A 13,193-nucleotide genomic window follows, 5' to 3' on the forward strand; every position below is an offset into this window, starting at 1 on the left:
GAATGAAATTGTTTTGTATAATGAAACATAAACTTATATTTTTGACCCATGTATTTGTATTCTACATTCTTACTGTAAATATGCATTCAGTTTGCCATGAATTAATAAATTTTATTTAAGTTTAAGGAAGAAACATTTTCTATTTTTAAGTAATGTGGTATTTAGAATTTTTCTAAAAACTGAAATGATACTGTGAACTAACAATAATTTATTCTAATTTCATTGTGTATTTATATTGTGTACAGAGGCTCTGTTACATAATCCTGCATTATTTTCTGGCAAGAATCCACCAGTTTGGAAAGTAGTAGAAGAATATTTGCAGTTAGCTGATAAATATAGTACTCCTATCAGATGTGTTCGTTGTCATTTATTTAAAATTTTATACCTGTGGTAAGAATTTCCATTTCATATTTTTAGTTGTTAAATTATAAAATTAAAATTTATTTTATAAATTACATTATTTATAATCAGATAGGAAATTCTTGAATAGTATTTGCAGTATTTAAATTGGACAACCACTTACTGTTGAACTCATAACTTTTAGAGCAGAATAAAATGCATGTGTGTAGATTTTTGAATAGTGTATATTTGAACAAAAATAAATGAAATTAAAAAAAAAAAAAAAAGGAAAGACATTTGTAAGATGACTAAATCAAGATATGAATGTATAACCCTAACTATCATATTCAGATTCAAATGCAAGACTCGAATACAAGGAATGTGAAACAATAATACTCTAAGTCATGTTGATAATCATTCTTTTCTTCTGTTTATTAAAGAGTTTCTGATAGATTTTTCTTTGCATTAGGTGGCTCAAAAATAAATGCTATTTTGCTCATATGAATTTAAACATAAATCTTGAAATAAAATGCATAAACTATTTATCAAAAAATATACTTTACATTTTATTCAATAATAGGTTATAATCTTTTTTTTTTTCCTTTTTTTTTGCAACTTCTATATCCCACATATTTATAGAACTTGTCCTTATCAATCAAAAACTGAACTGGCATCACACTGTATTCTTTTTATTGTAACTTTTACTATTCAAAGAATTTTTGAGAACATTTAATAAATGATGATTTGGTGTACCAAACTTTATGCTTCATAAGGGTTGTAATATAAATTCTTAACTAAAATTCGATAATTTTTTTATATTAAAGATGTATAAAAAATTATTAGAATCTTAAAAATATTATTTGTAACTAGAGATATTCACAATCCTTCATTATCATAGATAAAAAAAAAAAAAAAAAAAAAAAAAAAAAAAAAATTCCTAAACAATTTGTCAGTCTTGGACATTTTCCTTTAATTACTTTATCCAATTTTACTAGTTTTTGATGGTGCATATTGGAATGATTTAAAATTTATGATATTTTAGTAATTTTTTTAGACTAATGGCGTAATTTTCCTTTGAGAAATTTCAGTGTTTGATCTGGTTTGTGCTAACTTGTCACAACTTTTAAGTTCTTTTTAATTTATGTAATAGCTAGCAATTCATTTTATCATTTATGAAATGCAGATATGATATACTGTTTTCATTAAATTTTTTTCCATTAATGTGAAACACAAGTATCCTGCTAAGCTCTTATAAATGTTTGCTAATGATTGAAAAAGGAATTTTCCCTCGTCTTATTCACTGAATCAATTTACATCATCGGCCTAAATATTTACTTCATTGTAATATGGATCAATCTCCTTTTTCTCTGCAAAAAGAATTTTTTTGTGTATAATTTGCTTATCATATTATATTGCTTTGCATAATGTAATATATAACAAATGTGATTTAATAATAAGCATTTATACTGACAAACATTTACTATTTTTTATTTGATACCAGTATATATCAAGATGATGAAGTGAGAGAAATACTTACTGAAGGCTCAACATTAGCAGATTTTTATTCTGTTGTTGAAATACTTAAAAAACTCCCAGCAAAACTTTCTTATGCAGAAAAGTCAAACACTATTGGTAAAGATAATGATCCAGATTATATACTTGAGTCCATTAATTTCAATTTTGATGAATTTTCTGACACAAATAATCAAACATCACAGACTATACCCTTAGTTTATGATAATGAAGAGAATTTTCAGTTGCATTCTACAAGAAATCACAACCTGTTTGATAGCAATGAAAATTTAATTAATGACACAGATTCCAGAAATGATAATATAAATGATGGGACGGATGATACTATCAAGTATTTACCCATCTGGGTTTGTCATTCAAGACCAAGGATTGCAATCACTGAGTGAGTAAAATTTTATTTGCATATGATATTTGATAGAATCTTTGCTTATATATTAGATCATTCAATTCTAAAATAATCTACATGAAAATAGTGAAATGCATAAATAGTTTGAATTCTTTAAGGATTGAAAATACAGAATAGTTATATTTTGTATGCAAATACAATGCATAAGGAAGGTTTTTATAAAAGTTTGATGATAATGAATTAAAATTAATTAAATTGTTAAGTTTTAACTGTTAAAGCATGTGAGACTGTGCAAATTGTTCTACTAAATATTGGGGGGGGGGGAATTTTGTTATCAGTGTCTAATCTCTTTAGAGTTAACATGAAATGATTCATGCATGTTATGTTCTTGAAGTTCAAGTGATTAGTGGATAAAGTACCAGGTATCTAATGCTGTAGTCACATGTTCGATCTTATTCCAACTAATTTAGCTAACCTTTGCAACTGATAAGTTTTGAAATTTTACCCTTCAAATCAGTGGTGTTTTAAGGTGAAAGGTGTCTGGAGAATAATATTATTTTTTCATCGTCAGTCTCATTGGCAATATAGTAAATATCAATGCTGCCCAGAGCATGACATTATGCTTTCATGCATTTATGATATTTCATTTCTGCATTAATGATTCTGCATTAGGTCTGTATAGGATCAGACCTGGATCTCAATATCCCTCTTGGTGCTATGCCACTGCCTTAAATTGGATCAAACTGCCTTAAATTAACTCTCATTGGGTTTCTTCATTTAGGATTTTTTTTTTTATTTCACATTTTTTTTTGCATTATTTTTTCCTCCTCTCACAAATACTATGAATCATGAAGAAGTGTTTTAGTAGCTATTTTGTGACAAATCTTTTAAGCTTCAAGAAGTATTTTTGTGAAAATTTTGTAATGAATAATATTTAATTTTATATTCATTAAATGTTGTATTTTCAAGCATAAAAAAGATGACTACTATAAATATTGTTATTTGTATTGAAAGAAAATATTGGATTTTCTAAACCATTTTAGTTATTTGCTTTCAAATTGCTACCTGCAATATTCAATTAAATTTAATATCATTTCTTAAAAATTAGCAACTTATTAATTTTTAATTTTATTTTAAAGTAATAGCTCTTAAAGGTATTTATCTTCAATAATTTTTGAAAATCATTTTATTTAACTGATATGGTCATTTTAATTGCAAAAAAAGTTGCAAATTATAAAGGGATTTCTGTATTAAATTCGCTTATATAAAAATAGTAGATTTGAATGTATAATCATCTTATACAATATCATACATATAATTTAGTATTTATATAAATTAGAAATCAGAATTGTTTCTAGTTTTGAGAATTTTAATTTTTGTTTTAAAGTTAATTATTGTTTCGGAATCATAATTTAAGTATGTGTTTTAATAATAGTGTAGTTTAAGACAGTAATATGGAGTTGCAAAAATAAATTTGTTATTAAAGGGTCATTTTCAAAATTCGGTGCCATTTGAAAATTGAAAAGACAAAAATAAAAAAAAATTTAATTAGTAAATTTTTTGTAATATTATTAAACAGACATTATTTCTGTATATTACTTGAATATTTTTGATACATTTTTTTCTTTTGTATATTTTTAATTGATGTTTTTTTGGTCAGATATGATTAAAATTGTCATGTCTGTTACCGGACATTTTTCTTGTAATTTTAGTTTTTAAGTTCAGTGTACAATAATGTAAAGCTATATTTAATATAAGTATAGAGTCATTTTACCCATATAATAAAGACTTTCGAATAAAAAAATATTTCTTATGGTATTTTTATACTTTTGTTTGTCATGTCTGTTACTAATATAGAATTCTTACAAGGATTTTTTTAATATAAAATACTATAAAAAACAATTAATGCAAAATGTTTGTCATTCTTATATATACTAGGCAGAGTCAATTAATATGTAACTCTAATTGTAGCAATATTATGTCAATTTAAACTTTTTAAGGAAAATTTTGAAATGGTAACAGACATGACACAAAGTAACAGACGTGACACTGAGTAACAGACATGACATAAATTCAGGAGCCAAATTTTGATGTAAAGCTTGAAAGATAGAATTAAGCTAAAATGTGTTTCTCTTTTAGTACATAACTTTTTACTATAAAATAAAAAAAAAATATGTATATATTATTTGAAATTCACAGATACAGAATTGGAACATGTGTACACATTTTATTTTTTAGTATTTTCTTGAGTTACAATGCTATTTATTCAACATCATATTTGGAGAGATCCACATCAAATATTATAATTGGCGAAAAGAGCATCCAGTTAGATTTGGATTTGGAAGTTTCATTACAATATCCTCTGCTTCAATATTATATTCTTTATCATCCTCTCAAAAGAACTTTGCATGATTCCTGACTTTTTTTAAATACTTAACTGTAAAATTGTTGTCCTGGATGTCGATTATTTCTGACACGAAATATTTTATCGATCGTTTACCCTTCAATTTTACAAGTACGAATCTTTCTTCTTGAATATCTTGTTGAAAATTGTTGGATAAAGGAGAAGAAAAAGATTTACAATTATTTTCTGCGTTATTTATTGTCATGGCTGTGCTTTCTTGTTCATTTTCTTTTAATGTAAATACATTAACTGTAAAACAGTCACAGACATTTTTCTGTCTGCAGAAACAGCTTAAATCCCTAAAAAACATTGAGTCATTCCCAAAAGAAAAAATTTGATGTACGCTCATCGTTCCTTTTAAAACCGGAATATCAGATGGAATTATTTTTTTAAACATTTCTACATCTGTTTCACAGATATAATGAAGCTGAATGTTTGTTTTATTTATTAAAACATTAAACAGAGTTTTTGCATCGTGTATATCTGTCCCCTGTGCAACTATTTTGTCAGCAGCTCTCTTAATGGCTACCCTATTCCATCAGCAGCACCCTTGCCGTGACCAACCTCAAAAAAAAGACCATGATCCATACTTATAACCATTATTTGCTATATGCTCATTCAAAAGGAAGAAATTTTTCTTCTGCAGATATTGCGTGGTAGGGCCATCAGAAAAAAAGTGGATAATTTCAACTTCGGGGGAAATTCTCTTAAGCTCGTTGAATATTGGCTGAAGGTGAGCCCAAATTGCTGCAGGACCATGGTCGTGACATTCGGAAACTGTGTAGAACGAAATTGGTTCATGCTGGTTTCTTAGATATAAAACGCCAGTATGCAGAGTTGCCTGCTTTCTCGATCCCCCGAAATGAAATGCCTGCACTTCTGTAGCATGTTTGCACACGTAATTTTCGGAAGTAAAGTTTAATAAAGCAAATGATTTGATAACATTGCAAACATTAATCAATTCAGTAAATACAATGTGATAATAAAAAACAAAGAAGATAAGAGAAAATGAAAAACAAACATGCGCTTTTAAAAAGTAAGAACTGACATTTATTCCCTCCCCCCCCCCACCCTTAAAAAATTCTTCCTAAAATATTAACTAAAATTTAAACAAAACAAACCCAAAAATTGAACCATATTTCAAATCTTGAAACATGTCAAGTCTGTTACCAAGATTGTCATGTCTGTTACTATATAGAGTAACAGACATGACCAGTAACAGACATGACATTTCAAAATACAAAAATTAAGGAAACTAAATAATTCCATAAAAACATGAAAATAAATTTTAATTAAAATTAAAAACCTAAAAATCTAAATTAATCAGTTGAATAAATAAATAAATAAATATATTTTATACAAAGTATTAAGGTAACAGACATGACATGCAATAAAAATACTTAACACAAAAAGGCTTCAGCTTCTTCAATCAAACATCAAACATTCAAGATGACTGCTTGCATTTCTTTATTAGAACATGTTTCACTGGTGTACAAGTGTTGTCATTTCAAAATTTCAATCTTGTTGCTTAAAATGTTGAAAATATTGTATGGTAACAGACATGACTTAATGTCTGGACAGCTGTATTTAATTGGTAAAAATCATCTATTCTTCTTAAAAGGTTATTAAAACCTTCTTTATAACATAATTAAAAGTATATTTCACAATAAAAAAATATGTCAGAATAAAAAATTTTAATTTTTGGAAAGTAATGCAGCAAAAAACATTTTGAGTTTTATGATTTGGACAGCTGAATTTTTGTTTCCTCTCAACTTCTTTATTAGAAAAAAAAAATAAAAAATCAGATGAATTATTTTAATTTCATTGTTTCTCCACTGGAAATTGCCTGTTAAAAAGCATGGTAAAAAGAAAAATCATTTAAACTTTATAACATCTTGTAAAAAAAATGTGTTTCACATGGACAACAAATGGCACCAAATTTTGAAAATGACCCTAAAACGTGATTATTCATTTTCATCTTTAGAAAATGGATGCCATCCTTTTCCCCTAAATTTTCATCTTTATAACATTTTTACTGATTTTTTATCAGATAATAGTTAAATGTACAACCAGCTAATGTTATTTCCTAACTTGAATATTCGGAATATTTATCTCTCTTTTATATGAGTTATTGTTTTAGTTTTATGATTCAAAAATATTTTTACAGGAAAAGCAGAGGCTGTTTTAGTAAATATTTTGATTCTTCTTCAGAAAAGACAAATGAGAATCCAGTAGAAATGTACATGTCTGTGAGTAAAGTTGCAATTTTTATTCAGTGTAAATGCAATTTTAATTCCTTATCAAATATTAGCATTTAATCTTTTAAGAATTATTAACTTAAAATAGTATTTATATTTCAATAATATTTTATTAATTTCTCTAAAATGTTGCAATGGGCTGTAGAAGTCAAGTTGTAAGATTCAAGTTTTTGGATTAAGGAGCTTGAGGTTCAGACCCCTATCCTGCCAAAAATAAAATGATTATGTGAATCTGAAACATTTTAAGATTATCATCAGATGTCAAATGTCCTCCTACAAATATGGCATAGAAATTTAGAGATGTGTTGCTGGTACAACCCATCATCTCATCGTGGCTCAAAATTATCATCTCAAGTAGATTGCTTGATTAGAACATAAAAGCAATTAATTGAAGATTTGATATTGATTTTTTTTCTTAATATTTTGCTATTCAAAATTCACATGGTAGTAAAATTGAAATAAATCACATATAAACTGCTAAAATATGAATTTAATATTTTACATATTTTTATTAATATGTTTGTAAAAAGAATTATGCATATAGTCAGTTAAGATATTTAATATTTGTAATATTTATTGAATTTTTTTTTTGTCATTAATATAAACAACTTGAATAATTCAAATTAATGCATTTGATTTCACATAAGTAAATGGATGTTTACTTTATTTATAATGATTATCAAATTAAATGTTTATATCAACACATATAATATGCATATTTATTTTAAACTGTTCTTATTTGGTACATCAGAAAGTATCAATTTGGTATATCAGAATCTTATCAAAACCATTTTAATAGTTATTGTGTGATATATTTCTTTTGTAATTTGTTAATTATGATGCATTGAAATATAAATAGTTAGCAACAGAAAATATTGAATCCTAAAGACCAATATGATGTTTTATTGCTGCCTTTAGTTTTCAAGTTAGAGTAGCTTTATGAAGTAAATGTTACAAATTGCATATTGTCAAAATTTTTGGCATTTAATTTATTAAAATTCTTTTTGTGGATGTCAAAAATAAGAAATCTAATTTTTCTGAAAAAATATTTTTGCAGAGAATATTTCATGCTGTTTTAAATTATCCCAAAAAATAGAAACAAAGAAAAGCTTAATAAATTTTATTAGCATTAATTTGAACTGAATTCAGAATATTTTTTTTATTTTAAAACATTATTCTTTTTTATTATTCACTTAGATTTTTCAGTTAAAGACTATAAAATTTATATGAATAAAGCAAATTAATTTGGTTTTGCAATAAAAATGCATATATTATGTTATGATTGTACTCAATTTTTCAATATTATTTGCATATTTTAATTTTCCATTTTTTTTTAAAAATCATTGTCTGTTTTCTTCAATTTTTGTTTTGTATTACAAAATTTTTCTACTCCTTACTTTTTTTTTTTTTGCTTTTATTTTAAAGACATAATAGTGCCTTATTTTAATATGATGCATGTAAAATAAAGATGAATTATAATTTGAAAGTTATAAAATATCCTTTCTTTCAATTAACTAATTCAGTGAATTAATTAAATATTGTAATTTCTAGGTTATTAATTAGATTGGCAAAAAATAATAATTCAATATTTTTGGTGAAAGTAAATTCATTGTTTATTTTGATTAGTGTTGTTTTTAAATATTTCTTTTTACTCTATATATACAATTTAGCTTGATTAATAGATCACCATTCAGGAATTGCTTCACGCTAGTGAAACAATATTAATTGTCAGTGTCAAATTTATGATAATTTCAGAAAAAGAAGCAAAGAAGAGCTAGACATCATGAGCGTGTTGTTGCAGCTATGAAAGAAAAGAGAAAAACGAAAAAGTTGCGGAGAAAACAAAAATTAGCCGAGATGAAAGCACAAGCAGTTGCACCTGATGTAGAAGGTGATAATGTCATGATTTTTAAAATTTCTTTTACTATTAATAAAGATGAATGTGTTTGTGTTGTGCAGGCCAACGATTTGACCTAAAGTTTGCAAAGTTAGCACTTATAAATTTTGAAATGGAAATATGGAACTTCAAATGATTTTTTTTAAAAAAAAAATTTGATTAGTTGTAAATGAAGCATAATTTTGGCTTTTTTCTGTGATCTGTTTTAGAATCCTTATAGCACAAATATCATCTTTGTCATCATCTTGAAATTCCAAAAGTTATCTTTCCCATGAGTGGTTTTTTTTTTTTTTTTTTTGCTTTTATAATTTTTTTATATTTAATGTATACTATATATTTTTTAAATTCTTTATCTAAATAATCTAAAAAAATATTTTAGATTATTTTACATCAGTATATTTCATAAAAAAATACAAATAAAATTTAACATGCACAAGCTCATTTAACATGTACAAATAAAACTAGCTTTTATCGGCATGCTATTATCATGTTGACAATTATGTTTTTTTTTGCAGTAAAACTTGCTGTTATCTCATTATTCAAATTTTGATTAATTAATTGATTCTTAAAGAAACTTTTTTTACCTTAAATGATTCTATTATTTATTTGTTATGTAAATCTTACTTTAAATTTGTTATATTTTTATTATTTCATTGAAATGTTTATGGCTTTTTTTTATTTGTGGTGATTAAAGTATGAAGATTTGGCTTATTGTTCCATGTTGCGATTGTATAAAACAATAGATAGAAAGTTAGGATAATGCTACAGAATAGAACAGGACAGAAATAGAACAGCATAATGCTTCTAAAATAGATTGACTTATATGACTTTCTAAGATTTAAGTTTTAAAAATATTTTGCTGAGGAAACCATTAAAATCACTGTCCATCAAATATTTAATTAAAATTTTTAGTAACCATTAAGCCTCACCAAACAACTGATCACCAAAGGTGATTAATACTTAATAAAAATATCATGATTATTATATTAGGATTTTATTAATTTAATTTATATTATTAGAATGATTGAAAATTTAAAAAATCTCCTTTCTGTGAGATTTTCTACTATTCTATTTATCTGCTTATGATTATGAAAGTATTTGGAATAATACTTTATTATGAAATAAAAAATGAACATTATGCATAAATCTAATTTCTTAAAATTTGACTAAAGAACTCCAAAAACTATTTAAAAAATAACCATGTAATTTGAATATCATATTACTGGTTTATTTAATTTTTGGCGTTATTTTACGGGATGAAACGATAAAATTTCTTTAAAAATATTTCAAAGTGTGTTGTGTAATAAATTGTAAAATAAAAAAGATATAAATACCAATTTTTGCCTAATTTTTTACAATTATTTATTTGCTACAAACATTTAAAATACCTTTAATTTTAAACTGTTTTAATGAAAAATTTGATAAATATTACATAATCATGAAATCTATTTTCAACTCTTTTATATATCTTTAAAATTGAAACCTTAATTTTATTAATAAAATCACTGTGTAAAACATTATTGATTTTTGCAGACATTTAGTATCTAATAATAGATTTTCTGCATACATATGAACTTTATTCACATCATTCTATTACAAATTTTGGGGATGAAGGGAGTATCTTTTCATTTAATTTCTCAATACGGTTTGCAAAAATTGCTATAATCTCTTTTGTTGCCTATATTGATTTCATCCTCTAATATAAAATTATTATCTTGATATATATATAGTTTTTCTAATTTATCAATATTTTTTGATTATTTTGTTTAATTCTTTAGATGTTAATGATAAAAAGGAAAAAATAACTAAAAAGCAACAAAAGATGTTGATTAAAGAACGTCTTTTATCAGCACAAGGTACAGCACCTAAAATATGTATTAATCTTGGTTTTGCTTCTTCAATGGAGACTAAAGTAAGTTATTACATACCTTTTTTTTTTCCTGCTTTTCCTTAATTTCTTTAATGGAGTATTTATGAAATGCTGTGTTACTTATGTTGGCATTAGCTGACCTCTAAAAAAATCTTAAAATAAAATTAAAATGAATTGATAAAAAAATTTAATGAAATTGGGATTTAAAGATTCCGTTATTGGTGTTTTAAATGTTAAATTATTAATTAATTTTAAATAAGATAAATAACAAGGATCAAATTTAATGACACCTTTTTTTAAAAATTTATTACAAATTAATTTTAATTAATTAGAATTCAGTTGTAAAATTATAAATTTTGAGCAGAAATATTTGTATTAAAGCTATTTTTTTTATTTACATAATAAGTAAGAGGGGTTTTATTCCCTAGTTCTTTTATTTATATTAAAATAGAACTTTTTCCTTCTTACATATATAAATTTCTTTGTCCTAATGAAACATTCCCCCAAAGAATTTCGATTTCTTTTCTCTTGAGGTTGCTAGAATTGTTTAGATTATTATATTCTAAGAGTCTTGTTTTGTTGCATGTGTTTCTTTGTAATTTGTGATGTATTTGAGTTTATTTTTCAAGTTTTGTTACATATGTTTCCTTGTAATTTGTATTGTATTTCAATTTATTTCTTGTTGTATAAGCTAATTATTACAATAACAGCTAAACAATCAGTAGTTTTGAAATACAGCGAAAATTTATAACTGGAATTCATAATGGAAAGCAAGAGGTTTTTAATCACTTTTAAATAGCATATTCAGCATATCTCATATCAAAATGAATAATATTATTTTAAAACTTAATCATAAAATATGTTAATCTTTACAATATTTAAGTTATCATAAATCTAAATATTTTTAGTTGTATGCCATTGTTTGTTACAAATAAATATGCATATTAAAAAAAAAAAATCAGCATATAAAACATGCTACTTTTAAACAAGTGTGTAGGCACATAGGAAGTCATTTTACTTAAATTGTTAGGAGATTTGTAAATATGCATTTGAATTTTGTGAAAAAACATAATTTGTTTTTAATTAATGGAAACCAGTGTTATTCTTTCTATAAATTGTCAATCAAATGGTGTGATATTTTTCCTGTTATAAGGAAACTAATTTTTGCAAATAATGCTGACCATAAGATTAAGGTATTAGGAATAAGTTCTTAAGAGTTATTCATAGCATTAATTTGTTTCTTTCATTTAAAAGGTACCTTCATTTAGAGGTATCTCATTTTATTAGTATGTTAGAAACTGGCACATAATCTTGTAGTGTTGGTTATATTATTACTTAACAAGTGATATTGCCCACTTCAATGTTCCAATTATTTCAAGTGATGAGGAGGTCGTCATTATCATCAGCTGTAATCCTACCACTATCAGAGTGATGAAGCATTAAGGTGACAGCCTACATCTGAAGTATAAATTATTTAGTAGTAATATTTATTTTAATTTGCTTTTATTTCTGCATCTTTTTGACCTATACTAGAATTCAGTTGAGATGATTTTCAAACTATTATCCTACACTAGAAAGTTTACAGAATGGTGTAAAATCTAGTATTTATACTGCCTGCACATATTTTTATTCATCTTTATGTTTTCTATATGCTTATATGGAATAATCATGTTAATTTTCTGGAATAATTTGATTTTTTGAATTTTAGATTTAATTGAACAACTTTTTAATCTACTCAGACCATGGCTAAATATTTGATTATTTAAGAAAAATTGATCTTATAATTAAAAATATAATTCATCTCTATTTTACCTTATTAGGACTATGCTTTGGAATTTAAATCAGATAAATTGTATTTATGTTGTGGATTCTTTTTTATTATTTAGGAATTATCGCGATTATCATCTCAGTTGCGAAGGTTGTATGGTTCTAATCGACACAGCAGCAATCCTGTTCATTTATATTTCTGCAGTTTCAGTCCAACAGATGAACTTTATAAAATATGTGAATCAAAGTGCGATGGGTTTTCATCTTATATAGTAAGAATATATATTTATAATTCATACTCGTTTCATAGAATATAATTTACATATTGTTTGAGTTTTTTTCTTATAGATATAATCTATGCTAAAATAATTGACAAATAAATAGCATGTATTGTAATAAAATAATAAATAGAAAAATGAATTTAATGTATTGTATATTAATTCAGCATTCTTGCAAAACATAGGATTTGTAAAATCAACACTGTTATTTGATAGCTGTCGAAAACTGATTGTATAAATGTAGAAACACTATTATTTTTTAAATTTTAAATAATTAATTTATTAAAAGGGATTCACAGATATGCATTTTCATGTTGATGTAATTCACAATATTAATTTCAATTGTTAATATTTCATTTTGCATTTTCTTACTATTTCATGGTAGAAATATATGTGTTACTGTTATTATATAATAAATTAATAAGAACATAAAAAGTTATGTGCAAATTTTTAAAACATTTTCAAAGATGTCATTACTACTACTAATACAAATGAATATAT

The 13,193-nt window shown here is 24.8% G+C and overlaps 1 protein-coding gene across 1 annotated transcript in view; it reads left to right on the forward strand.

Annotated features, from left to right (window-relative positions):
- The window catches only part of LOC129981548 (uncharacterized), a 39,307-nt gene that overhangs the window by 19,542 nt on the left and 6,572 nt on the right, over positions 1 to 13,193 (forward strand). The window contains exons 6-11 of the mRNA XM_056092423.1: positions 246 to 390; positions 1,841 to 2,254; positions 6,790 to 6,871; positions 8,636 to 8,771; positions 10,556 to 10,689; positions 12,534 to 12,686. Coding sequence (XP_055948398.1) covers positions 246 to 390; positions 1,841 to 2,254; positions 6,790 to 6,871; positions 8,636 to 8,771; positions 10,556 to 10,689; positions 12,534 to 12,686 — 1,064 coding nt within the window. The remainder of the gene's footprint in view (positions 1 to 245; positions 391 to 1,840; positions 2,255 to 6,789; positions 6,872 to 8,635; positions 8,772 to 10,555; positions 10,690 to 12,533; positions 12,687 to 13,193) is intronic.

The sequence above is a fragment of the Argiope bruennichi genome, chromosome 8 (assembly GCF_947563725.1).
Source record: "Argiope bruennichi chromosome 8, qqArgBrue1.1, whole genome shotgun sequence".
Classification (NCBI taxonomy): Eukaryota; Metazoa; Arthropoda; class Arachnida; order Araneae; family Araneidae; genus Argiope; species Argiope bruennichi.